Raw genomic sequence first — 25,261 nt, 5'->3', positions numbered from 1 at the left:
CAGGAGGAAACTGAGGCACAGAGAATCATGACCTGTAGGACACTGGGGCCGTTGATAGAGGTCACATCCCCAGGGTGACATCTGTCCTGGGTTGATGCACTCTTACAATCTCCTTTGTTCTCACAAAGCCTAGGCTAGCCTCAAACCCTGCACAGTAGAGAAGGAATGTCTGCTCCAGCTTTCACCTTCTGGGCACTGGGATGGCATGCGCCACGACACCCAGTTTATGGGTTCCTGGGAATGGAACATAGGGCCTCATGCATACTAGGCCCTCTACCAGTTCAGCTCCCTCCGGAGTAAGCTCGGTCTTTGAGCCTCCGGGCACTTGGGAGACTGAGGCTGAAGACAGCCAAGAGTTGGAGGCCAGCCTAGGCTACATAGCGAGTTCTCTGCCCAGCCGCTGGGGCATATCTTCTGGGTGTGACACCTGGGGCGAATCATGGCTTGAACACATGGAACTTGCTCTCCTCAGGCCAGAGAGGTCGAAGGGAGACCTTGTCTCAAAACATTGGAAAAGAGTCTTCATTTGGCTCAGCGGATTAAGGTGCTAGCTGCAAAGCCTGGGAACCTGAGTTGGATCTTCTCAACCCTCAGGTTGGAAGACGAGAAGAGACTCTAGCAAGTTGCGTGGATTTGAGCCCTCCAGAGGCGTAACAAACCCCAGGTGTCACACCCAGATGTGCCCCCCGCTGCAGTGGAACCTGAGTGGCCAGGGGAGTCAAAGCTCAACCAGAATGCTATCTTAGCAAGGCTCCAGAAAACGGCAATGGGCGTAACTTCCCAGGCTCTGACAGCGCTCTCTGATAAGAGCCTGCAGGGGCTCGTTCGCGCCTGCGCGGTGAGATAAGGTGGGTGTGGTGAGACCGAGGGGGTGGGGAAATAGAAAGTCCAGGGGGCGTGGCTTGGTGTGACCACGCCCACCCGTATCCGGGTGCTCTGGGCCACCAAGATGGCGCTGGCTGTGGAAGCCTGGGTACCCGCTGCGTCCACAGCTGGGGGCCCGGCTCCGGGTACAGAGTAGTGCTGTTTTGGCCGCGGGGCTGCGCTCGAGCGTTCGCAGTTCCCCCGACCTCGGGGACACCTGCGTCTTCCTCCCCGGCGAGTCCATGAACTCCGTGTCGCCGGCCGCGGCGCAATACCGCAGCGGGAGCCCGGAGGACGCGCGCCGGCCGGATGGTCGCCGGCCAAGGGGACAAACCCGGATCCCGGATTCCAACAGCCTGGCACCTTCGGGGTCAGGCGTGGCAGCTCTCAGCTCATCTGGGACCGACCCCGCCGAGCCTGACGAGGTGGACAAGTTCAAAGCCAAGTTCCTGACAGCCTGGAACAACGTCAAGTATGGTGAGGAGGGGATGCAGAGGTCATGGGTGGCAGAGGGTCGGGACGAAGCGAACTAGACTTTAACCCTGTCCCGCGGACGATCCCACCCGGGGCAGTCACCCGCAGCTCCTCCGCCCTGCCCAGTCCAGGGCCAGGTTAGATGGGAATGGTTTTCAAGCCCCGCCCATTGCACCTGTTTGACCTTGGCCAGATTTCTTTGGTTTCCTGCAGTCTGTTAACTGCCCTGCGTTTGTAAGGTAGGTGGAATAGTAAACACAGAGCTAGCCGGTGGTGTTTCACACCTGTAATCCCAGCACTTGGTAGGCCGAGGCAGGAGGATTACCCAGGAGTTTTGGGTTAGTCTGGGCTATGTAATGAGTTCCAGGCTGAATTGAGTTCCTCATGAGACTCTGTCTCAAAAAACAAAAACAAAAACAAAAACAAAAAAACATCGGAGAAAGGGTCCTGTAGAGAAGGCTCAGCAGTTAAGAGCCCCTGCCGCCCTTCCGGAAGACTCGGGTTTAATTGCCCGTATCTACATGGCAGCTCACTCCAGTTTTAGGGGCTCCAACATCCTCACATAAATATACGTGCAGGTAAAATACCAGTGCATACTAAAAATATACATACATAGATATATGAAAAGGGCCAGTGAGATGCCTCAGTAGTTCAAGCCGTTTGCCACCAAGCCTGAGGACTTCAGCTCCATCCAGGACCCACACGGAAGGGGAGGACTGACTCCTGAAAGTTATCTTCCCTGCAGCCCTAAGTTGTGGTGCTTGTCCACGTATACACAGACCCACCCACAAAGAATAAAAACGTGCTTTCTGCGTTTTGCAACAAAAACCAACAGTCCGAATAGAATGACCCTGGCTTGAGTTGATAATGGACCCTTACGAAGAGGTAACTCAGTGCCCCCTGTGTTTTAGACAGACGTGGCATGGAGTTTTCCCAGCTGCCCCTGAGGTCCCAGCTAGGATCAGGCCACGACTGGGGGGTGGAGGACCCACTGCTGATCCGTGAATGCCTCAGGTTGCTGCGAGCTGCCTGTGTCTTCCCAGGTTGGGCAGTCAAAAGCCGGACCAGCTTCAGCAAGATCTCCTGTGTGCACCTGTGTGGGCGACGCTACCATTTCGAGGGAGAGGGTGAGGTGTCCAGCCTGGGACCAGGGTGGGAGAAATCGCCTAGGGTTCTCCTCCGTTACCAAGCTGACTAATTGGTTCTCGTAGGTGACATCCAGCGGTTTCAGAGGGACTTTGTATCTCGACTGTGGCTCACATACAGACGGGACTTTCCACCCCTTGCTGGGGGCAGCCTGACCTCCGACTGTGGCTGGGGATGTATGTTACGAAGTGGTCAGATGATGCTGGCCCAGGGCCTGCTCCTGCATTTCCTGCCTAGAGGTGAGCTGTGTGTGTATGCATGCTCGCTGAGAAATAGTGAGGGCCTTCTGGGTCCGCACTTCAAAATTGCTAGCAAACTGTAAGTGGAACAGCGCATTGGAATCCCAGTACATGGGCTGTTGAGGCAGGATTTTGAGCTACCGTATGAGTACAGTATGGGATACATAGTGAGTTTTAGGCCATTCAGGAATAAATAAGTGTGTGTGTGTGTGTGTGTGTGTGTGTGTGTGTGTGTGTGTATGTGCGCGCGCGCGCGTAAAACACAAACTTAGTGGTGCCTGCCTGTAAACCAAGCAAGCGTTTGGGGGAGGTAGGAAAAATAGAAGTTCATTTCCCTGGCCAGGTGATGGTGGTGCACACCTTTGATCCCAGAGCTCAGAGGTAGAGGAAGGTGGATCTCTATGAGTTCAAGATCAGCCTGGTCTACAGAGTGATTCTGGGACAGCCTAGGCTACACATAGAAAAACCCTGTCTCAATAAACAAACAACAACAACAAAAAAGACTATTTCCTGGACTACACAAGAAACTGTCTCAAAAATTAAATAATTAGGGAGGTGTTTGCCACCATGCCTTTAATCCCAGTACTCTGGAGGCAAAGGCAGGCAGATCTCTGTGAGTTTGAGTCCAACCTAGTCTACAAAGTGGGTTTCAGGACATCCAAGGTGTTACACAGAGAAACCCTGTCTTGAGAAACCAAAACAAACAATAAATACACAGGCTGGAGAGATGGCTCAGCTGTTAAGATCGCTTGCTACTCCTGCAGTGGACTCAGGTTTGATTCCAGAAACCCCAACTGCAGTTCCTGGGAATCTGACATCCTCTTTTAGAATCTTTGAGCACTAGTAGGTCAATTTGGAATTTACTTGAGTATCAGAATTATGAGCCAAATATGAGGAAGTTGGAAAGTTGTGCCCCAAACACACTACATGTTTACTAAATTTCATTTCTTCTGCAGACTGGAGGTGGGTGGGAAGCACAGGACTGGCTCCCTCTGAGGCGCCAGGCCCAGCCTCTCCCAGTCACCACCGAGGGCTTGGTCGTCATGTGTCCGCACGCTGGGCCAAGGGCACACTGGAGATGGAGCAGGATCATTGGCACCGTCAGATTGTTTCCTGGTTTGCTGACCATCCTCGGGCCCCCTTTGGTTTGCATCAACTAGTGGAGCTTGGGCAGAGTTCTGGCAAGAAGGCAGGAGACTGGTACGGGCCCTCTGTGGTGGCACATATCCTCAGGTGAGACCCGCTTCGGGGACGAGGGGAGCTGCTGGGGAGCCCCAGGGACTCATGCCTGTCTGCTCTTCTGCCCCCAGGAAAGCTGTGGAAAGTTGCTCCGAGGTTACCCGCCTGGTGGTGTACGTCTCTCAGGACTGCACGGGTGAGGCTGGGAACAGGCTTCTACCTGGAGCCAGTGCTCCCAAGGCACAGGCCCTCATTCCTCAGGGGTGAAGGGATGCTTGGGTGTTGATTCTAAGCACACCCTGTGGAGGTCAGGTCAGGATTCCCTCTCCTGCTTCTCTGTAGAACCTAAAAGTCAGCATGAGAAATTCAAGACAGAAGCCTCCTTTGCCCTTTCTCACGCCAGGCTCACTTTAAGAACAACCCTACATTTATTTATTTGTGTGTTTGGGGCGAGAGGCCTGTGCCAGGGTGCACATGACCTTGTGGGGAAGTGGGTTCTCCTCTGTGGGTCCCAGAGCTTGAACTTGGCAGCGGGAGCTGCCACCCATCGACCATCGCCCTGTTCGCCTTTACTTGCATCAGACCTATTCACTTTTAACTGTACAGGACTATTCTGATGTGTTGGCAAGTTTGGTCTCCTCAGGCTCATAACATGGCAGAGGAGTCAGGGACTCAGTGATCCAGAAAAATATGGGGTCAGCAAGATGGCTCAGTGAGTGAAGGTGCTTGGTGCAAAAGCCTGACAGCTTGGAGTCTGAGCCCTACAGCTGACTACAGAGTTGTCCTCTGAGCTCCAGTTGTGTGCACCGTGGCGTGTACACCGCCAGCATATGTGCGCACAGGCACACAGTAAGAATAGGTGCATTTTTACAAAAGGGCCAGACAGATGAAGGCTCAGTGGGTGGTGGTTCTTGCTGCTAAGCCCGGGGAAGTGGCTTGGATCTCCTGAACCTACATGTTGAAGGAGAGAACTGAACCACACATGACAAATAGAAATGAATTAATAAAAAAGCGCCCACAGCAGATTGCCCAAATGTTAGCTATTGCTTTCCTTCAGGCCAGCCGATTATATTTACATAGCTTTGTTTATGTTGAAGTAGTGGCTCTTGTACCCCAGGCTGGACTCAAAGCTACTATGTAAGAATTATGATAAAGACCTTGAACTTTAGATCCTCTTGCCTGAGCCTGTAGAGAATTGCAGTTCAAAAGAGGTCTTTTGATCTGAGTGTGGGGTGCTCACCTTTAACCCTAACATTTGAGGTGGAGGCAGTCAGGTCTTTGTGAGTTCCAGGATAGCTAGAGCTGCAAAATGAGACCCTGTCTCAAAAAGGGGGTGCCGGTGTGCTTTTATGTGGTGCGCGGAGGCAGCTCCGTTGTCTCTGAAGAACTGAGTTCCATCACCAGAGCCCAGGCATGGTAGCAGGTACAGACAGGCCATCTATGGGGCTCTAACCAGCCCCATAGCAAGCCTAACCCAACTGCTGAGCCTCAGGCCAGTGAGAGGCCCTGTTCCAAAAACAAGATGGGGTATTTCTGAGAGATAATATTCAAGGTTGTTCTCTGACCTCAAGAGTCCACACACAGGCATGTGTACCCATACACACACGTGAAAATGCACTGTGCAGGCGCACACGGGCTGGGTGGGGGTGGGGAATGTAATTAGTGGTAAAGGGGTTACATTGACACACAAGCTCTGAAACTGATCCCCGGCATCATAAGAAACAGTTTAAAGTGAGGCATGTTGGTGCCTGCTCAGAATCCCTGTTACTGGGATTATGGTTCAGCTGGTAGAGGGAGCAATTCCCTGGCCTTAGGTTTCATGCCAAACACGGCATAAACCTAGTTTGCTGGTGCACATCTATAATCTCAGCAAGTGAGGGGCCTCACAGTCATCCTGCCTATGTAGAGTTCTAGGCCAGTCTGGGACACATGAGCTCCTCAGGTCCTTGCTCACCCTCTCTGCTAATGGGCTAAACTCCACTTCCCCGATCATCTATGATTTGGTGCACAAAAAAGACATTCTCTGCTGATGAGGACATTGCTCACCAAGAGTTGCAAGGGTGACAGGGTGCTCCTAGGACTAGAAAGCCGGGTAGAAAGGTCGTCTGCTGTCCTGTTTCTGCAGTGTACAAGGCAGATGTGGCACGCCTGGTGTCCTGGCCAGATCCCACAGCAGAGTGGAAGTCTGTGCTCATCCTGGTGCCTGTACGACTGGGTGGTGAGAGCCTTAACCCCGTGTATGTGCCCTGTGTGAAGGTAAGCGCCTCTTGATGGGGCACCGCTGCCTGGGCTCCACACTTAACAGTCAGAGGTCAACCGTGGGTCTGCTTTGTCTGTGCTTTTCTGTGGTTATGTAAGTGTCCTGTATGGGTGTGCACACGCAGAAGTGAGAAGACAGGGTGCACACTCAGCTACTTTCTATTTTATTCCTCTGTGACAGGGTCTCTAGCCCTGGAGCCAGGGTCCCCAGTGCTATCCCGTTTCTGCCCGGAGTACCGGGTCACAGGCACTCGTGGCCTTGCGTAGGTTTTTACAAAGGTGCTGATGTTCTGAACTTAGTCCTTATGCTAGTGAGCAAGTGCTCTTATCCTTGAGTTATCTCCCCAGGCCCACCTGCTTTTATGAGACAATTATAGGCACATGCTACCATGTTTTTTTGTTTTTTAAGATTTATTATGTATACAATGTTCTGCCTGCCTGTACACCTGCATGCCAGAAGAGGGCACCAGATCTTATGGTTGTGAGCCATCATGTGGTTGCTGGGAATTGAACTCAGGACCTTTGGAATAGTAGCCAGTGAATGCTCTTAACCTCTGAGCCATCTCTCCAGCCCTGGCTACCATGCTTTTGACATAGGTTCTGGGATTGAACACAGTAAAACTAGGTGTGGAGGCATACCCCGCCCCTGAAATCCTGGAGGTTAAAGCAGGAGAATCTAGAGTTGAAGACCAGCCTGGCTACACAGGGAGACTGACTTAAGCATGTGTCTGTCCTCTTGGTATACCCTTGCACTGTAGCTGCTCTTTGGAGGTAGTGGAACAAGGAGGGAGAGAGAGGCAGGTGGACCCTCTGTTAGTTCAAGGACAGCCTGGTCTGCACAGTGAGACCCTGTCTTGAAAACAAAAAATGTAAAAAGTCGTTAGAACAGTGCTTCTCAACCTGTGGGTCATGAAACCTTTGGGGGTCAAACAGCTCTTTCCCAGGGGTTGCCTAAGACCGTTGAAAACTCAGATAATTATGATTCATAACAGTGGCACATTTACAGTTTATGAAGTAACAATGAAAATAACTTTATGGTTGGGAGTCACTACAACATGGATAATTATGAAAGGGTCGCAGCATTAGGAAGGCTGAGAGCCACTGGGTTAGGGATGGCTCAGTGGCCAGGACAACGCTCTTGGAAAGGACCAGAGTTTGAGTCATAGCGCACACCAGCAGCTCACACTGCCTGTAACTCCAGGGGGCCGACATTGTCTTCTGCTACTGCAGTCAGGTGCACAGGCCCACTCACAGAAACAGATTTATGGCCTCACTCCTCAATTCCAGCAGAGGCAGGTGGATTTCTGAGTTTGAGGCCAGCCTGGTCTACACAGTCAGTTCTAGGATTATATATAGGACCCTCTCAGAAAAACAGAAAATTAAATGTCTTGTAGGAAGTTGTGTAGCCTTTCTATAAGGTGTTCACAGCGACAGCTAAGGCTGTTTCCGCTCTAGAATGTCAGTGTGGTCAGGCTGGGTTGGTTGGCTTGATGGCTTGCTGCACTGGATTCCCGGGCTTCATCGACTCCAGGCACCTGCTCAGTTTGCTGTGCTCATCTGATGGCAGCCCTTTTCTACAGGAGCTCCTGCGCTTAGAACTCTGCCTGGGCATCATGGGGGGCAAACCTCGGCACTCACTGTATTTCATTGGTTACCAGGGTAAGCCACAGCCCCTTTCCCAGATCGGCCCTCCACCTTCCTCTTCCCCACGTGTTTACACTCCCCCCCCTCCCACCAGATGACTACCTGCTCTATCTGGATCCTCACTACTGCCAGCCCACAGTGGATGTCAGCCAGCCCAACTTTCCCCTGGAGGTGAGCTGGTGGCTTTGGGCGGGGGGCGGCTGCAGGTTTGGGCACAAAGTTGGGGTCCCTTAAACCTCTCTTTTCTGCCCAGTCCTTTCACTGCACCTCGCCCCGCAAGATGGCCTTTGCCAAGATGGACCCCAGCTGTACTGTGGGGTTCTATGCTGGGAACAAGAAGGAGTTTGAGACTCTCTGCTCGGAGCTGATACGGGTGAGCTGTACTCACGGGGTAAGTCTGAGTAGGTAGTGTCCCTGCCTCCCAAGTGCGGGACGCTGGCTCCACCCAGCCTTGGGACAGTGCACAGGGACACCCGTGCTTGACAGCCGAAGACAGCAAGGTGGACTTGTTCAGTCACAGTTATTTTGTCCACTACCAAGAGGCTCAGCCACCTGGGAGCTCTTCACAGGCTGGGCCACAATTAGCTATGCAATGTCCAACTGCTGCAGCTGGTTCTGGATGATCCTGACACCACTCTCCTCCATCCTCCTGCAGATCCTCAGCTCCTCCTCAGCCATGGAAAGATATCCCATGTTCACCGTGGCTGAGGGCCACGCTCAGGACCACAGCCTGGATGCCCTCTGCACCCAGCTTTCCCAGCCCACACTGCGGCTGCCTTGCACAGGACGCCTCCTCAAGGCCAAAAGGCCAAGCTCCGAGGACTTTGTGTTTTTATAGTGGGAAGGGACGGGGAAAGATGCCAGACTATTTATTTTTTTATTTATGTCATGTCAGGTATGGGATCTGGAACTCTGGTGGTGCTGCTGGACCCCTGTCCTCATGGCCTCCATCCTTCCCAACACAGCTGAGACCTTTCTAGGCCTGCAGTTGGGGATGTGCCCTTCAGCTGCCCCTGTCTGTCCTCAGGAGCCAAGGCTGGAGAGTGGGCTCCAGGGCACTCACTCACTCAGGGCTTGATTCCAGTTCTGTAGCCTGCACTGGATCATTGTTCTCACTGGTCCCAAAGTCCCTGTCTTGGGAGAACTGACTGGCTGCTGGGCAGAGGCTGATAAAGATGCAGACTTGAACGTGGCTGGGGCTGCTTGACATTTCAGCTTGTCCATGGGGAGACAGCTCCGGCAGCCTGTTTCCAGGCTTAGAAACAGCCAGTATCCTCGCCCGCAGGCATAGGTTGGCAGGAGGGTACAGTCGACAGCTTAAGTTGTAGAGGTAGCTTGGCTCCCTGTGGCCCTCAGGGACGGCTCTGCTGTTTCCTCCTTTGGCGACCCAACTGGCGGAAGTGCAGCCTTTTGGGGTTGAGTCCAAAGGCCTGCAATCTCTGTCGGCTGAACTTGTGATCTCCAAGTGTCACTGTGGGACCCAGAAGCCTGGCCTTCTTGCTCTTCTGCCTCAGGGAGGCTGGCTTCTCTGTGCAGGCTGTGTGTGCTAACTCCTCTTCCTTGGCTACTGGGTTCTCAGACTGGGGCCTCTTCCCATAGGCTCCATCTGGCATGGGCAGCTGTGCTTGTGTGCTGGCCTTGCCCTGAGACTTCCCTGTGGCCTCTGTGGGCATTTCCATTCTACAGGGGGAAAAGAGAAGTCAAGGCTTAGGTCAGCCTGCTGTTCTGACCAGGAAATGCTCCCCCAACCCTTTGCTCTTTTTGTCTGTCTGAGGAGGGGCTCATATAGCCTAGACTAGCCTTAAGCTGTGTACTCAAGGATGACCTTTAATTTAAGATCCTGTTTTTTCATTTTGTTTTTAAACGGGTGGGGTGGAGTGTTGAAATGGTCTCAAGCACTCTGCCTACTCAGCCCCAGTGCCAGGCTTAAGACAGTTTCCCTGTGGAACCCAGATGACCTCAGCTTTGGGATTCCCAGATGACTGTTAGAAATAGCTGGGCCGCCTGAAGCCACCATGTCCGTCAACTCCTTGAAACAGCTAACAAGCCTGGACGGTGCTTTTAAGATTTCATTTTGTTCAGGCTTGGGATGAGGCTCAGGTCCTTCAGTCATGCTAAACAGAATCTTCCTAGGCCTGGCAGCACATACCTTTAATCCACCCACTTGTGAGGCAGGCAGAAATCTCAGAGTTTGAGACCACCCTGGTCTACACAGAGAGCTCCAAGAGCCAGGACTACACAGGCCCAGTCTGAACACAGTCTTTACAGTCCATGACAGGCTGTTGCTTTGGAGCCCATGTGGCTTCATCAAACGCATCAAACTCATGAGCCCTGCCTTGCTTCCCCAGTGCTGGCAGGTGTGCGCTGCCGTGTCTACTTCCTCCCATCCGTGTTCTGAGTGTTTCATGCATAAACTCAGCTTTGAAGTCTGAACCATAAAGTCACCTCACCAAGAGGGACAGTGACTGCCTGGGGTTTGCACAGCGGGCTGTTGGCTCTGCGGCTGCTGCTACCCTCCCCAGGGCCCAAGCTTACTCTTCCTGGCACAGAGACTTGAAGATTTGCCGCTTCTTCCACAAGTTCTGAGCCTTCTGGTTGTACGCCCGCTTCTCCTGGATCTCTTCCTGCTCCGACCTGTGCAGGAGAGCTGTTGGAGAAGCTGTCCACACGGGCTCCCCTCTCCCCCACCGCCCGGCGGTCACCTGTACATGCAGGTCTTCTTGAGGGAACACCAGCGGTTCAGCTCCTTATCATCAGCTGCGAGGATCTGCATGGGAAAGACAAGATCTACTGCTATTCCTGGAGTCTGCCTCTGAGCCTCAGTCACTCAGCAGACATGTCCAGAGGTGGGGACACCTGAGTTCGGTGGGGGTTTTATTTTTTTCTTGAGGCAAGGTCTCCTGCCTTTACCACCATGCTGGCTTATTTTTTTGTCACTGTTTAGTTTGGGCTAGCCTGGAATTCACAGCAGTCTCCTCCCTCCCTCCTTTAGCCTATTTCAACTCTTTTCTTCCGGGGTCAGCCTGGAATTCCTAATCTTTCACACAGAGAAAGTTCACCTCCTCCTATTCTTTGGGGTTCCCTCTACTTTCCCTGCCCACCCTGGTCCCAACCTCCTCTGTGCTGAGCCCGAAGTCGCAGGGCACCACAGTGCGGTACTTGAAGCGACAGGGCAGGTCATCGATGATGTCCTCGTAGTCCAGTCGGTAGTACTCATCTAGGTACTCCTCAAAGGTCTTGTCCCCTGTGCGGGAGGCACACAGCCAAGTTACTGTGTGCTCAGGGCCCTGTGAGCCCCGCTGCCCAGCAGGCCCTGTGCTCACCAGGGTCAAATATGGGCTTCTCCTGCCCCACTGCAGCTGCAAATGGTGACTTGCGCTTCTTTTTGCCGGAGACTGGGGCCTCACGAAGCTTCTTCCGAGGTTGGCTGGGGTCATAGTCGGCGTCCATCTATCAAGAAGACCCGTTCAGATCAGGCTAGTCCTAAATGCCTCTGGAGGCTCCAGACCCCACCAGGGAGACTTACTGCTCTAAGGGTCTCACATTGCCCATGCTGGCCTCAAACACGCTGTACAGCCAAGCCTTGAGCGCTAGCTCTCAGATGGGGACACAGGGCTCTTTCATGGAAAGCCTGTCCTCTACTAACTGCACCTACTTGAACTCAGACCAGTGGCACTCACGTTGAAGTCGGGGTCCTCACAGTGCAGCTCCTGCTGGCCCCAGGCCCCATCGTGCTCAGGTCCAGCCCACGCATCCCAGTTCCAGTCATCTGCTTCCACACAGGCAAAGTGAGAACAGCACCTGGGCTGCAGACCCAACACTACTCCCCCAGCCTTGTCAGGACACGAACCTTCCAGGCCTTCCTCTTCCTCAAACTGTGGCTTCTCTTCCTCCGCAGTGCCGTAGAAGGCATCACCGAAGCATTTCTGCAAGGGAAGGGAGGCCTAAGGGGCAGCAGCACCCACACGCCTGCAGGAGCTCAGCTTCCCCATGCCAACAGCAGCACAACTCACCAACCTTACTGTTTGGTTATATGAGACAGGGTTTCATGTAGGCCAGGCTGGCCTCAAATTATGTAGCAGAGGCTAGCTTTGACATTATGATCCACTTGCCTTCACCTCCTGAGAGCAGTGATTACCCGTGTGAATGACAGGGTTTTTTTGCTTTGAAACACAGTCTTGTAGCCCAGGCTGGCAGTCCTTCTGCCTTAGATTCCCAAGAGCTGGGATTATAAACCCATGCCAACACATCCAAGTTTGTGGCTCCTAAGCCTTCCATGACCTAGCTCCTTGAAAGGGTCTCCTATGTGCTGGGACCAGCCATACCAAGCGCTGCCTGTTAGCTAGGCTACATTTGTCTCACACAACTACACTGTCACAGCTCTGCAGGATTTAGACCCTGCCATCGCCTGTGTGACAGGGCTCAAATGAGCTGTCGTCATTTGTGATGGGCTGAAAGGAAATTTCCTCCAATACCCTACCTACACTAGACATGGCACACATCTCTACTTAGCAGTATGGAAGCTGAGCCCAGAAGATCAGGAGGAGCAGGCTAGCCTGGGCTACAGAGAGGCTGGAGCTCAGATGGTAGGATCCTGTCCCAGTACACACAAAGCCCTGGCCCCACCCATCACACTATAATCCACATCTGGGGCCACACTGTGATGTAGTCCAGGGAGGCTGAAGCCGCACATCTCCATCACTACCCCAACCCTGAGTCTGTACAGGGATAGGTCAGATATACAGGAGGCTCATTACAAGGGGCTGCGCATGCTGAAGCCACAAAGGGCAGCAGAGAGACCCTGACGTCTACAGTGCTTGCTGAAGGAAAGCACTGTTGATTATGCCCTTTTTTTAACCTTTATTTTCTCTCAGAGTGTATGAGAGTTTTGCCATGTAAACCTAAGCCACATGCATCCCTGGTGCTCCTGGAGGCCAGAAGAGGGCACCAGATCCCCTGGAACTAAGGCTACCGTGTGGGTGATGGTAATTGAACGTTGGTTTCTTGAAGGACAGATGGTACTCTTAAAGGCTGAGCCATCTCTCTAGGCCTATTTGTCCATTTATTAAACACCTTCTTATGCTCAACCCTGAGCAGCTTCTTGTTGAGATTCTTAGAGTTACCATAGCAACAGCCACTGGCTCCTCCATTGAGAAAGCAAAGCTAAGACCTGAGAAGCACCTTAACCGGTAAGAAGGCAGACTGCTCCGCAAGGTCCCCAATTCCTTTTACTAAGCCTCCTTCCAGGACTTCCCAGTTTTGGCTATCAAAGCATCCAACCTTTTTTTTTTTAAGATTCTCAACACCTGTTTCCAAAACATGGTGCTATGTTTTCCCAGTACAATGAATGTTAATGCTCAAAAGATGAGTTTAAGGACTAGGGCTCAGCCACAGTGCATATGCTTACATAAAAAAGGCCCTGGGTTCTATGGCTCTATCCCAACATCACCAAAAAATACACAAGAACAAAAACAAACCTAGGGAAAAGTGAAATGGCTCAGCAGACAAAGGCACTTTAGTGTGACCCCTGGAGTCCCTGTGATAACTAGAGAGCCAGTCTCCACCCTACACATACGTGCCATGGGACATGCGACACCTCAACACATAAATGTCAAACACATTTATAGTAACTAGGTAAACTCAAGATCCAAGCCAGGCACGGTGGCGCACTGTAACCGCAGTTCCTGAGAGGCAGAGCTAGGTGCTAGGATTGAGGGCAGCCCGGATAATGGTAAGACTCTTGGAAAAACAAAGGGAATTACGACATCCCTGATAACATGGCAATGACGCAACTTGGTTTTGGTTTTTTTTTTTTTTTCAACCTTCTGAAGTGCAAAGACAACATGCACCAAGAGAAACTAATTTCTCTCCCTGCCTCTCTGCTGAGACAGTATCTCAGCCCAGGCTGCCTTAGGACTATGTAGGTAAGGATGACCTTGAACTCCTCACCCTCCTTGCATCACAAGGTACACGGACGATCCCGTCCTCTGGAGTGGCTGTATTTGTGGTCTCTGTCTGGAACTCTCTGCTGGCAGAGGCAGAGTAACTTACCCCCTTCTTAGCCCTGCACTCACAGCAAACTACTGACTCCGCCCTGCTGTGTGCTAACCTGGGCTACTTATTAGTTTGCCTGGGTTCCATTTGTATGTGTGTGTGTGTTGGTTTTCTCATTTTTTGTGGCCGTGGCTGAACCCCAAAGCTAGATAATTGCTCTATCACAGCCACGCCCCCAGCCCCTCACCAGGGGATGGTAGGCATGGGTTCCAGCACTGAGTCACACCCCATCCCTTTACATTGCCCTTCTGGGGATCTTACTGTATATCAGAATGCTGACTTCCAGCCCACCGCGTATCCCAGACAGATCTTGACGCCATGAGCCCCCTGTCCCCATGCAGCTGCCTCTGTACTGAACCCACTGCTCCTGAGCACTTGTCTTTCTACTCTTTCATGCCCATTCCTCCCGTCCAACCTCTCCTTAGCCCAAGGCTGTTTTTCATAGGCCTCTAATTGCAGCAAAGGAAAAGGTGTCACAGAGGCCAAGTCATTTCTCTAAGGCACACAGCTGGGAGGGAGCTCTGGTCCCATAGACAAGTTTCTCAGCGGTCATACCTGCATGAGCTGGTCATGCTGGGCAGGGTCAAAGTCATCCTCCAGGTCCCGCTCCTCAAGGCCCAGTGTCTCGTTGCCAGTGACCTGCCGAAGCTTCTCCAGCTTGGCCAGAATCTCTTTCCTTTTTAGGTTCTTTAACTGTTTCAACTCCTCCCGCTTCCTGGCCTTTTCCTGTAGGTGAGAGAGAGACTCAGCATTCCTGATAGGCAGAGCCTTGCAAACAGAACCTCCCACACTGACCTTGAACTACAGATCCTGCCCCCATGTCCTGAGCTCTGGGAATAAAGGACAGGGGACAGGCACTCTCTGCCTGGTTCCTTCAGTGCTTGGATGAAAGCCAGCGTTTGTGCACTAGGTTACCCACTGAGCTGCAGCCCATATTTTGTTTTTGAGACAGGGTCCCACTATGTAGCTCAAGATGGCCTAGAACTCTCTACGTAGACGAGGCTGATCCTGAAGTAGTGGTGACTTTTACTGTCAACACAGGGACATACCGCCATGCCAACTTATTTTTACTCTTGGTTTATTATCATTTTTTTTGACACAGGGTCTTTGTAGCCCAGGCTGGCCTAGGACTCAGAGATCCTCCTGCCTCTGCCTCCTGTAAAACTGTATGCCACTAGTTTCTTTTTACTGTGGAGATGGTGTAAGTGTTCCCCAGGCTGGCGGAACTGGGGGTGGCTGGCACGCGCGCCACACCCACCACACTCACCCTCTTCTTCCGCTCCCTGGTCTCTTCCCTCTTCTCCTTCCTGCGCTCATCCTTGCGGCGCACAGATGATGCGATGCTACGTGGGTATGTCTTGACCTGTGGGCAGGAGAGGAGCCCAGAGGACCTCAGAGATGGTATGGGGTCGAAGGGCGGGACCCCAGGCACTCATGTCCTCCCTGACCCAGGCCTGGGCACACACTGAGGCCGAGTCAGGCTCCTCAAAGCGGAAGTTGTACTTGTGTTCAAAGTCTTCCTGCTTCTTCAGGAATAGCTCCCCTTCATCTGAGGAGTCGTCCACCGCCAGCTGGACTGTGGTCCCTGGAATCCTGAAGGACATGATGGAGTAAGGCTCAGGGGTACCAATGAGCCTGGTGAGACATGTCCTCATTTTATCCCCACAAGCACTCTACAACAGGGCTGGTGAGGTGACTCGGCAGTTACGGGTCCACACAGTGGAAGAACTGACCCCACAATTGTGCCGCCTATGGTATGCTGCCCCATCCCTGAAAATAAGTAAATGCAATGAAGAAATTAGAGTAACTATGTCTTTAAATCCCAGGTCCACAGTGCCCTTTGCTGCCTGGCCTGGATAACCTGGGGTACACCCTGGAAAAGGAGGCGACTCCTCACCCATCCTCCTCTGTCTCTTCCTCCTCTTCCTCCTCTTCGTAGCGTTTGTTGAGGATATAATCCCTCAGGAATTGCTCCCCCTCATCCAGTTCTGGGTTGTTCCAGTACTCCTTGAGGTGCGTCTATGGAAAGAGGGGTGACACAAGCTCAGTCCCCTGGTGAGGGGCGTGGAAGGAGCCTGGGCTGGAGCAAGGATCTGAAATTTCATTCTACCCAGAGCAGGTAGATTACTACCATTCAGGGCCTTTTTCCCTCTTTTGAGATGTCTTGCTGTGTGGCCCAGGCTGACTGGGCAGCACTAGCTTCAGTCCTGCCTCGGCTCTTGCGTACTGCCACTGCAGATGTGAGCAACCACACCCAGCCTCTATTAGCCTCATTTCATTTACTGAGAAACTGAAACCCGGGAATTGTTCACGTTTATCCTCAAAGAATGTGCCTTTGTTTGTTTTTTTGGTGCTAGGACAGAATGCAGGGCCTTGTGCAAGCTGGGTAAGCACTACCCCTGAGCCACGATCAGCTACGCACTAGGGGACTCTAGGCAGAGCTCTCCCACAGAGCCACACCTCAGCCCCTCACTGGGGGACTCTACTGCTGGGCCACACCTCAGCCCCTTAAGTGTCCTTGGGTATCTGGAAGCATTAGGCAAGACAATGTTATACGGGCAATTTGGCACTGGGGGACTTACCAGTTCTTTCAGCGACTCAGAGCTGTGAACCTCCTTTTGCCCCTTTAGCCACTCAAGGTAGTCCACCTCCTCCTGGGCCTGTGGAGGGCAGCACTCAGGTCCTTGGAACTCCAGCTGCCCCCTCCAGTCCCGGCACCCCGCAGGCCCCCGGCACTGACCTTCTCTTCTCCACTCTTAGCATGCTTCCGCAGCAGCCCAGAGCCACCTTCCCCAGCACTGTCCTCATCGCTGCTGTCCTCCACAAAAGCTCGGAAGCTGCACACGCCAAAGAACATGACTTCAGCAGTGGGGCATGACCAGCCCAGAGCTCTGAGACCCTCAGAGTGACATTGTGGCAGCAGATGTTCTGTCCCCACCGACACCAGCTCACCTTTCCTTCAGCTGTTTCTGTTCTTCTACATAACTCTTGCTTGATGTTTCCTGCAGGGAAGGGATTGGTGTAGGACCCAGAACAGCCCTGAGCCCTCATGCCCTCAGGAAGCTGCTGTTCTACCCACCTTAAGCCTGTGGTCAAAGGTCTCCCCATCAGAGCTGTCCTCGTCGACATATTTGCTGTGGAGAACACAGTGCAGACATGAGAATGCTGTGTGGACAGTCGCTCAACCACAGTATCTTGCCTTTAAAAAATGGGTCATTGGGCATTACTGTCTATTTAGTATTTATATTTCCCAGAAGATTTTTTATTTGTGTATATATGTAATGTGTACATGTGAGTATGTATGTAATGCGTGTGTATGTGTTTATATGCCACATGTGTGGATACTTGTAAAGGCCGGAAGAGGGTGCTGGGTCCCCTGGAATTCCAAGGGGATCTGGGAGCTGGAATTCCGGACAGATGGTAGCCACCTGGTATGGGTGCTAGGAATTGAACTTGTGTCCTTTGGAAGAGCAGCAAGCACTCTTAGCTGCGGAGTCACCTCTCCAGCTTTTAAAAACATTAGAAATATTTTATCTTCCATCATGTGTATGTGTGGGCGGGTGGGTTTGTGTGCCTAAGCGCAGTGCCTATGGAAGACAGAAGGATAGCGTCCCTAGAGTTACAGATGGTTGTGACCTGCCTGACCTGGGTGTAGGAACCAAATTCTGATCTTCCGGAAAAGCAACAGAACTCTAAGCACTTAGCCATCTCTCTAGCCTGAGGTTAATACAATTACATTTTATTTCTTGCCTGTTTACATAAACTTATGTGCGCATGCCACAGTGTGCATGTGGAAGTTAGTTCTCTCTTTCTGTCACTTGAGTCCCAGGGACTGAAGCCAGCGAGGCAGGCTCGCCAACAAGCGCCACTCCCTGGTAACCCCCCACAGGCCTCGGGTTTGTGTGGGTCACCACATGGCAGAGGTTGTCCCACTCTCTTCTTCCTGCTCTGACCTTAGAGTTCTTAGATTACAGATGAGTGCCTCCATGTTTGGCCTCAGTCATCAGTGATCCCTCACTGCAATGAGTTTATCAGCACAGCTACACATACACTCCCTACGGCCTGCCTGTCCCAGGCCCCATGGGGTGGGGCGCCGCTATGTGCTTCCGGTGGGAAGCGCCTAAGTCTGCAGCCATGATTAGAGGCTCTGCTCCCAGGGTTCCCTTACTGTGTAGGTTCGGGCTTTTCGTCATCTCCCTAACTCCCCTCCCTTTTTTTTTTTTTCCTTTTTCTTTCTTTATTTGAGACAGGGTCTCACTATGCAGCCCTGGCTGGTCTGGTTTAGAGACCAGGCTGTTATCAAACTAACAGAAATCAGCTTGCCTCTGCCTCCCAAGGCCTGAGATATAGGCTGATGCCATCATTCCTGGCTATCTTGTGTTTTTCTACCTGTAAAACCCTAAATAATGGGCCATCAAGATGGCTCTGCCGAGAGGAGCATGTCCTGTGCAAGACAGAGGACTGGGTTCAAGACCTGCGGCCCATGTCAAGGTAGGAGAGAATGGCTACCAAAGCTGTCCTCTGACTTCCCTACACATGCTGTGGCATGGGCCCATGGCCTACCAGCCCACCTACCTATTCTTTCCCTATAACAGCAAACAGTAAAGGCTGGCAAGTTGGTTCAGCAGTAGACCTTAGGTTTGGGTTTTGTTGTGGTTTTTTTTGAAACAGGGTTTCTCTGTGTAACAAGCCCTGGCTCACTTTTGTAGACCAGGCTGGCACTGAACTCAGAAATCTGCCTGCCTCTGCTGGGATTAAAGGTGTGGGCCACTGAGCCCAGCTAGACCTAAGGTTTGGTCACTGGAATCCACATGGTGGAAGGGAAACAGAGTCCCAGAATTAATCTTCCAACTCTCACGTGTGCTGTGGCACCAGATCCCTGACAGTACATAAGTGAAACTAAGAGTGCTGCTGGGCAGGCTTGGGCAAACCTTTAATCCTAGTGCTTGGGAGGCAGAGGCGGCTCAGTCTGTGAGTTTAAGGCCAGTTTGGTCTACAGAGCGAGTTCCAGGGCAGCCAGAGCCATACAGCGAAAATCCTGTCTCAGAAACAGACAAACAGTCTCATAGTCTTTAGGGAGCTGGAGGCTGATGGGGGGGGGGGGAATGAGGCCCCTCCTTACCCTTCTTTTTCCAAGATGACCTTCCTCTCATAGTCCTTCAGGTACATGGGCTGCACCTTCTTCTGCTTCGAGCAGGCAGCTGGCTCCTCCTCACTCTCTGAGGATGAAGTGTTGGCTATCGGCAGAAAGACACCTGTTGTTGCCCTCAACTTCCCTCTTGCCCCGGCAGAGAATCCCACAGGGCAGGGCTGGAAGCAGACAGAAGTTCTGCTTTATTCATCTTTATTCCCCCATTTATTTTTCCAGGAACAGCGAGGATGATGTAGCCCACGCTATACTAAGCTCACTATGTATAAAAGAAACGAGCCCATCCACCACGCAGGCTGACTGGCATCCCGGCAGGGCCCCGATCTCCTGTCTCTGCTTCCCCAGCACTGCGATAATGGATGTGTGCACCCGCTGACTTCTTGGGATGAACTCAGGTCTTCCAGGCTTTGCATGGCAAATACTCTACCAACCCACCTATTCCCCAGCTCTCTTTTTGTTTTGTTTTGTTTTTTGTTTTTGACACAGAATCTCATTATGTACACAGGTCAGCCTGGCCATGAGCCCTGAGTGCTGGGATTATGGGCCACATATACTGCCACTCAGGTTTTCCATGAGACCCAGGGAGCGAAACAATCCATTCAACAATTCAATTCCATCAACTCTAAGGTACTTAGAGACGCAGCCCCCTCCATACCTGTTCTCTGATAGAAGGTAGCATCTTTCTGGTAAATTCGGGGGTCCTTCTTTTTCAGCAAGGACAAGGTTGTGTAAAAGTCTCTTTCCTGCTGGGGGTCAAATTCCTAGAGCATGAAAAGGAAGCAGGACTGACTTCTGAAGGAAGTCAGATACTGTGGTGTGAGTAGGGGCTGGGGAGGAGGACAGGATGAAGCAGGGACCAGCTGAGGATTAAGTCAGATGAATCGAGAAACAGGTGTTTGGGCAGGTGTGGCCAGGCAGAGGGTAAAAGAAGAGAGGAAAGAAGGGTACATCCTGAATAGGACAGAATGGGCAACACAGCAGATGACCTCAAAGTGCTCTTGGGTGGGCCACCAGGAGGCCCTAGCTACCTACAATGAAGCCATATCAGAGCGGCTGTGGGAACACAGTAGTGCCCCATCAGGCTTTTGGTTTTAGGAAATGGGAAGGGTGGTTTGTATGGGACAGGAGCGTTGGACCACTAATCAGGATGGCGAAGTACCCCATGGTGATGGAGGATAAGTGGAAGTTAAAGTAGGGGGGCTATGGCAGGCCCTACCTGACACTCAAGGGCTGGGGAGATGACTCAGAACTACTTCCGGGTTCTACTGGGTCAGGGGAAGATTCCCTCTGGGAACTGATGGGAAGCCTGGAGCCACTTCTGGAAAGAAGTGAGGAACTGGTGTCTTCAAAACGTGGGCAGGGTACTGCTTGTCCCTCAAGGGAGTAGTGTGCAGGCCCTGAATGTTCCTCTAGGGCCTTGCGTGATTAGAGTAAGGCGCTCTGTGCTGTTGGGGAAGAAGGCAACTCTCTAGGTGCAAGGAGAATGCTGCTTGTTACTCAAGGGATTGGGGTGCAGGACTTGGGAGGTACCTACTGGGCTGTATGGGGTTGGGTCAGACTCCCGCTGTGAATCTAAGTGCCGTGGGAGGCTTGAGGACCAGTTAAGAGAGTAGGAAGAGTTAGTGACCACTAGGAAGGGATTAGGAGGTAAATCTAGAACACCCCCTTTTGGTAAGGCAACCTTGTGCATCCAAGTGGGAGCTCAGTGGGTAGGAGGCTTGGGATCCCCTCCAGAAAGGAGGGTGTATTTGGCGATCCCTGAGTTGGGGAGGGTACTGCCTATCACTCAAAGCACGGGGGCGGGGGTTGAAGGCTCCCGACAACCAAGCCGGGTTAGGGAAAGCCCCGTGTACATCAGGGAAGGATGCGGGCCAGTCGCGGAAGCTTACCACATGCTCATCGCTGGAGTCAGACTCGGAGCTGGAGTCGCCGCCGTCGTCCGGATCCCCATAGCGATCCTTCACTGTGGGATACGAGGTTCCCCACAGCCGCTATCACCAAATGTCCCCCATCAGCTCCCCACACGCCGGCCCGCGCAGGCGCCCCTCACTCACGCTTCTGCAGTTCCTCACGCTCGCGGTAACGGCTGTAGCGCGCAGCAAAAGCTGCGTTCACCTTCAGGGACGCAGAAGCGCGCGGTTCCGGCATGGCGGCTGTGTGGCCTAGTGCGCACGCGTGCAAACGCGCCCTCCGGAGCGTATTCTCTCCTTAGGCACGCCCACTGAGGGCTTCTCTTAAAGGAGCAGGCCCGTCGCAGACGCGCCTCGCTCCTCCCAAAGCCTTCCGGGATCCGGTTGGCCTTTTGCTCAGCAGGCCACACCCACACAGACAAGCCTCTGCGGGGAAAGGCCACAAGCCACCGCCCACCCTCTCCACCCTGACAGCTCCCGGCACCCAGCTGACATCAGGGGGCCCCTTTCTCCACTCGTGGTTTCCTGCCTCCCTTCCGTTCCGACAGCACCCGACCGCTGCCCCACCCAGCTAAGTCACCCTGACGCCCTGGGAGTAATCGTGTTGCTCCTTCACCCCACAGCTCTTCCTACCAAGCCAACCCCAGTCTCATCCTCCCATGCCCTGGAATACCCCAGCCCAGACTCCCGAATCAGAAGTCACGCCTAAGTCTTAGTTTAATGGGCCAAAACATTAAATAATCACACAAAACAATTTCTTTCCGTAAAGCAATAAATATATATATTTTCAAACTCTGTACAACAGACTGGAAAACAAACGTCCAAGAAAAAAAGTGAACTCATGCTATCGTTTGAACTGATTGGCAGTGTTTTCCCTTCCCCCTCCCATGCCCAAAGTAGATGGCTCACACTTCAGGGCTCTCCGAGCACTGCCTGCCAAGGTCACCCGCTTCCCGGAGCCCAGGAGGTGGTGACCTCACTGAGGCTTTAAACCTCTGCCCTGAGGTCTTCTGTGCAGCCAGGGGGCAGAGGAAACTGAACCGTTTTGGTGGCTGCTGCTGGTAGGAGCCCCTTCTCTGTCCAACACACCAAAAAGGGGAGAGAAAAACAAATGAGAAACATCCCCCAAACACACACACACACACTCACTCAAGAAATCAACACCAGTAAACCACAAACTGCTCCTCCCACTCCCTTCTTCAATGGATGAGAGTGAAAAGAGAAAGTTTCTTTCCTCCTTTGTTGACAAGTAACCCAGTGAGGCTCCCTGGCTGGCGACAGTGGCCCTGGGTCACATTGGGATCATCATGTGCCCCTGGAGGATGTCCATGAGATTCTGAGCCCCTCTCTGCCGAGCCAACTCCAGCGGAGTGAGACCTGAAGCGTCCCTGTGGTGGAGATCAGATTCAGGGGCTAGGAAGCCGACCACGGAGCTATGGCCCTCTCGTATTGCCAGATGGATGGGGAGTGACCCGGAGCTGTCCACGGCATTGACATCAGCGCCGTGCTCCACCAGGACCTTCAGGGTGTCCAGGAACCCAGTGCGAGCTGCGTCATGCACTGGGCTGGTACCAGAGGCGTCCTGGACATTGGGGCTTGCACCTTGCTTCAGGAGTTCCAGAGCAACTGCTGGACTTCCAAACATCATGACCTATGGGGGTGTGGAGCAGAAAAAATCAGGTTCCCACTGGGGAAGGGTCGGGCAGAAAGAGGTCTACCACAAGTCCAGAGGGCCAGAGAAGGGGTTATTTGGTGAATGGGAACACCCCAGGAAAGAAAGGCCTCAGGAAGCTGTTTGGACTTCAGAGAACAGGTTCTTTGGAAATAAGGACCCCCACATTCCAAAGCGTGCTCTCTCTCTCTCTCTCTCTCTCTCTCGCTCTCTCTCTCTCTCCCTCCCTCCCCAAGACAGGTCTTCTTTCTAACTGTCCTGAACTCACTCTATAAAGCAGGCTGGTCTCAAACTCACAGAGATCCATCTGCCTCTGCCTCCTGAGTGCTGGGATTAGAGAAGGCCTGAGCCAAAACTGCCACCAACACACAGCCCAAAGCTCCCTTAACAAGACAAAAAGACTGGAACTAAAAAAGTGACTCTGCTGAACACCTTAGGGGACCAGGCATAGTGACCCATCCCTGTAATCCCAGCACCTCGGAGGCCAGGGTAGGAGAATAGTCTGGTATTTAAAGCCAGTCTGAGATACAAAGTGAGACTTTGTCTCTGGGAAAAAAAAAAAAAAAAAAAAAAAAGCAACGAAGAAGAAAGGGAAACACAGGCAATGGAAAGGAAGGGGAACCAGGAATGGAAGGAATGAACACTCTCAAGTCCAACAGCCTCTGTCAGGGACAGGGCACTCCCATATGGGAGATCACTGGGAGTTCGGAATCCCTCCAGCAAAGCAACCCCAGGTTCTGGGAACTACTTATAATTTTGAGAATCGAGATGCGCTAGCGAAGTTGGGTCCCCTTTGTCCAGGAATAACTTCCTTAAGCACAGGCATGATCTGAGTACCCACGAAAACATGGAACTCCCCTACAAATGCCACCCCAAATTATGAGGCCTTCAAGCAAGAGGGAATCAATCATTTTGTAACCCGGGCACCCAGAAGATTTAAAAAAAAAAAAAAAAAGAAGAAGAAGAAGAAGAAGAAAAGAAAGAAATCCACACCACCTGCAGAAAGGAAGACTGTCGTGTCCCCCCCCCCCCCACCAAAAAAGAGAAAAACCTTTAAAAGGGATCCCCCAAAAAAGAAAAAAAAAAAAAAAAAAAACCAAGACATCTATCCCACTTTCCTGAGATCGAGCGTCTTTTAAGAAGCCTCAAGAAGTGGTGAGCTGTCCTCAAGGACTGGCATGCAAAGAAGCTGAACCCCAACCCACCCACGGGATGAAACGTCCGCATAGAAACTGAATCTTCCAGGCTTTTTGACAAGGAATTCTTTAGCGCTGAAGAGCCATCCCCTCCCCCACCCCGCCCTCACCGCCCACCGACATCGGTGCGAACGAGGCTTAGTCCTCAGGGGACCAGCAACCCCGGCCGGGACCGGGGGGGCCGGCCAGGCCTCACCTGCAGGGCCGTCTTGCCAAAGCGGTTCAGGGCGTCAGGATGCACCAGCTCCCGGTGCAGAAGGCGGCGTACCTCCTGCACGTCGCCGCGGGCCGCCGCGCCACTCAGCCGGTCGCCGACGCACACTTCCTCCAGGAGCATAGTGGACGCGGGGGGTCTGTGAAGCCCACCCAGGCCCGGTTCAGATCAGGGCTGGGGGACCAGCAAGCGCACGACACCAACGCTCGGGGCCCCGTCCCCCGACGCTGCGGCGCCCCTGGGGCCTACGCCAACCGGCACTCCGCGGCCGCAGACCCCGCGCCCTCCGCGCCCACGACCCCCGCTCTCGCAGCCAGCTCCTCCCACTGTCACCCAGGGAGGTGGCGGGGAACCCCGCCCAGCCCTTGGGCGCCCGCCCCCTGGGCCGGGTCTCCCCAGACTCACCCTCCCTCCTCCTCTAGCGCGGGCGTGGTCTGCTCTGAGCCCGGCTACCCCGGCCGCCCGAGTCCGCCGCCGGCCGGCAAAGCCGCCCGCCGCAGGCTCCGCCCAGAGCGCACTTGTTTTCTTACAAACTCGCTACACTGTAGCGGGAGCCGCTCTGCCCAGCGTCCGACCTCCAGAGGTCCCGCCCACCAGGGACATCAGCCAATCAGCGTGCGTTGCCGGGGAGGTTTGGCTGGCCCGTCGGGGTGCCGCGGCTCCTGATTGGTCAGGGGGCGGCCACCGGCGGCGCTGCCCGCCACAGCAGGGTTTTTCGGTTTTTCAAACCCAACCGGCGGGCAGGCGGGAAAGAGAAGGAGCGTTTAACCGACCCCAGCGAAGAGGTTGGAGACAGGCCGGCGCGGACTGGTCCTGGGTCTTTAGCGCCTCCGGGAGGAAGGGAGGCCGGACTGGGAGCTCGCAGAACGGGAACGTTCTATTCTCTTCTGGACCACGGAAGTGCTAATAAGCTCCTACCGTGCGACGGGGAACTTAGCTCTTTCCTTCGACCGCCGTGTTAAAGGAATGGCTTCTGGGTGGTAACATTTCTGTTGTTTTAAATTTGAGACGGGGTCTCACTACTGTGTAGCCTTGGCTGTCCTGGAACCTCACGGTGTAGAGATCCGTCTGGACTCAAACCCAGACATCCACCTGCCTCTGCCGTCCGTGCTGGGATTAAAGGAGTGGCCTATCAAGCTGGTCTTTCCCCCACCCCACCCCCTTTTTTAATTTTTTAATTGATTGTTATTTTTATTTTTGAGAAAGGGTCTATGGTCGGGAAGATGGCTCAGCTGCCGGGAGCATTTGCTGCTCTTGTAGA

At 53.1% G+C, this 25,261-nt stretch overlaps 3 protein-coding genes across 4 annotated transcripts; 1 reads left to right on the top strand and 2 right to left on the bottom strand.

Moving 5' to 3' along the window:
• The first annotated feature begins 928 nt into the window (after window positions 1-928).
• On the top strand, window positions 929-10,347 carry Atg4d (autophagy related 4D cysteine peptidase). Of its 2 annotated transcripts, none has more exons than XM_055601217.1 (10): window positions 929-1,341; window positions 2,382-2,465; window positions 2,550-2,723; window positions 3,680-3,956; window positions 4,034-4,098; window positions 6,028-6,158; window positions 7,742-7,820; window positions 7,900-7,976; window positions 8,059-8,196; window positions 10,154-10,347. In XM_055601217.1, exons 1-10 carry the CDS (start codon window positions 1,107-1,109, stop codon window positions 10,235-10,237), a joined length of 1,344 nt encoding a protein of 447 aa, XP_055457192.1. In that variant the 5' UTR covers window positions 929-1,106; the 3' UTR covers window positions 10,238-10,347. The 2 variants fall into 2 exon arrangements, with proteins under 2 accessions (XP_055457192.1, XP_055457191.1); XM_055601216.1 differs by lacking the exon at window positions 10,154-10,347 and adding an exon at window positions 8,461-8,757 and having other exon boundaries at window positions 8,059-8,178.
• Kri1 (KRI1 homolog) lies at window positions 8,671-21,173 on the bottom strand. The gene is made up of 19 exons (XM_055601215.1): window positions 21,063-21,173; window positions 20,898-20,971; window positions 19,664-19,769; window positions 18,982-19,096; window positions 16,939-16,993; window positions 16,812-16,861; window positions 16,600-16,696; window positions 16,442-16,519; window positions 15,757-15,878; window positions 15,326-15,452; window positions 15,127-15,222; window positions 14,415-14,585; window positions 11,656-11,731; window positions 11,486-11,574; window positions 11,129-11,255; window positions 10,919-11,049; window positions 10,508-10,572; window positions 10,341-10,439; window positions 8,671-9,485 (listed from the first exon to the last, which is right to left on the bottom strand). The coding sequence occupies exons 1-19, from the start codon at window positions 21,154-21,156 to the stop codon at window positions 9,158-9,160; spliced, it is 2,100 nt and encodes a 699-aa protein (XP_055457190.1). The 5' UTR covers window positions 21,157-21,173; the 3' UTR covers window positions 8,671-9,157.
• A 463-nt stretch (window positions 21,174-21,636) lies between these two features.
• Cdkn2d (cyclin dependent kinase inhibitor 2D) lies at window positions 21,637-24,511 on the bottom strand. Its single transcript, XM_055601218.1, has 3 exons — window positions 24,406-24,511; window positions 23,983-24,139; window positions 21,637-22,569 (listed from the first exon to the last, which is right to left on the bottom strand). Exons 2-3 carry the CDS (start codon window positions 24,121-24,123, stop codon window positions 22,210-22,212), a joined length of 501 nt encoding a protein of 166 aa, XP_055457193.1. The 5' UTR covers window positions 24,124-24,139; window positions 24,406-24,511; the 3' UTR covers window positions 21,637-22,209.
• Window positions 24,512-25,261: the final 750 nt, after the last annotated feature.

The sequence above is a fragment of the Psammomys obesus genome, unplaced genomic scaffold (genome assembly GCF_907164565.1).
Source record: "Psammomys obesus unplaced genomic scaffold, mPsaObe1.curated_primary_1811, whole genome shotgun sequence".
Lineage (NCBI taxonomy): Eukaryota > Metazoa > Chordata > Mammalia > Rodentia > Muridae > Psammomys > Psammomys obesus.
Note: the sequence above shows the minus strand (reverse complement) of the source record. Positions and strands in the feature narration are given on the sequence as shown.

Bases quoted from the DNA above. Each gene is read 5' to 3' on its own strand.
- Atg4d (XM_055601216.1), top strand. From the start codon at position 1,107: ATGAACTCCGTGTCGCCGGCCGCGGCGCAATACCGCAGCGGGAGCCCG. The intron at 3,957-4,033 runs GTGAGACCCGCT...TTCTGCCCCCAG, and splicing joins GTGGTGGCACATATCCTCAG to GAAAGCTGTGGAAAGTTGCT. The intron at 8,179-8,460 runs GTGAGCTGTACT...ATCCTCCTGCAG, and splicing joins TCTGCTCGGAGCTGATACGG to ATCCTCAGCTCCTCCTCAGC.
- Kri1 (XM_055601215.1), bottom strand. From the start codon at position 21,156: ATGCCGGAACCGCGCGCTTCTGCGTCCCTGAAGGTGAACGCAGCTTTT. The intron at 15,453-15,756 runs GTGAGGAGTCGC...CATGTCCTTCAG, and splicing joins GAAGAGACAGAGGAGGATGG to GATTCCAGGGACCACAGTCC. The intron at 11,050-11,128 runs GTGAGCACAGGG...CCTCCCGCACAG, and splicing joins GAAGCCCATATTTGACCCTG to GGGACAAGACCTTTGAGGAG.
- Cdkn2d (XM_055601218.1), bottom strand. From the start codon at position 24,123: ATGCTCCTGGAGGAAGTGTGCGTCGGCGACCGGCTGAGTGGCGCGGCG. The intron at 22,570-23,982 runs GTGAGGCCTGGC...ACACCCCCATAG, and splicing joins TTGGCAAGACGGCCCTGCAG to GTCATGATGTTTGGAAGTCC.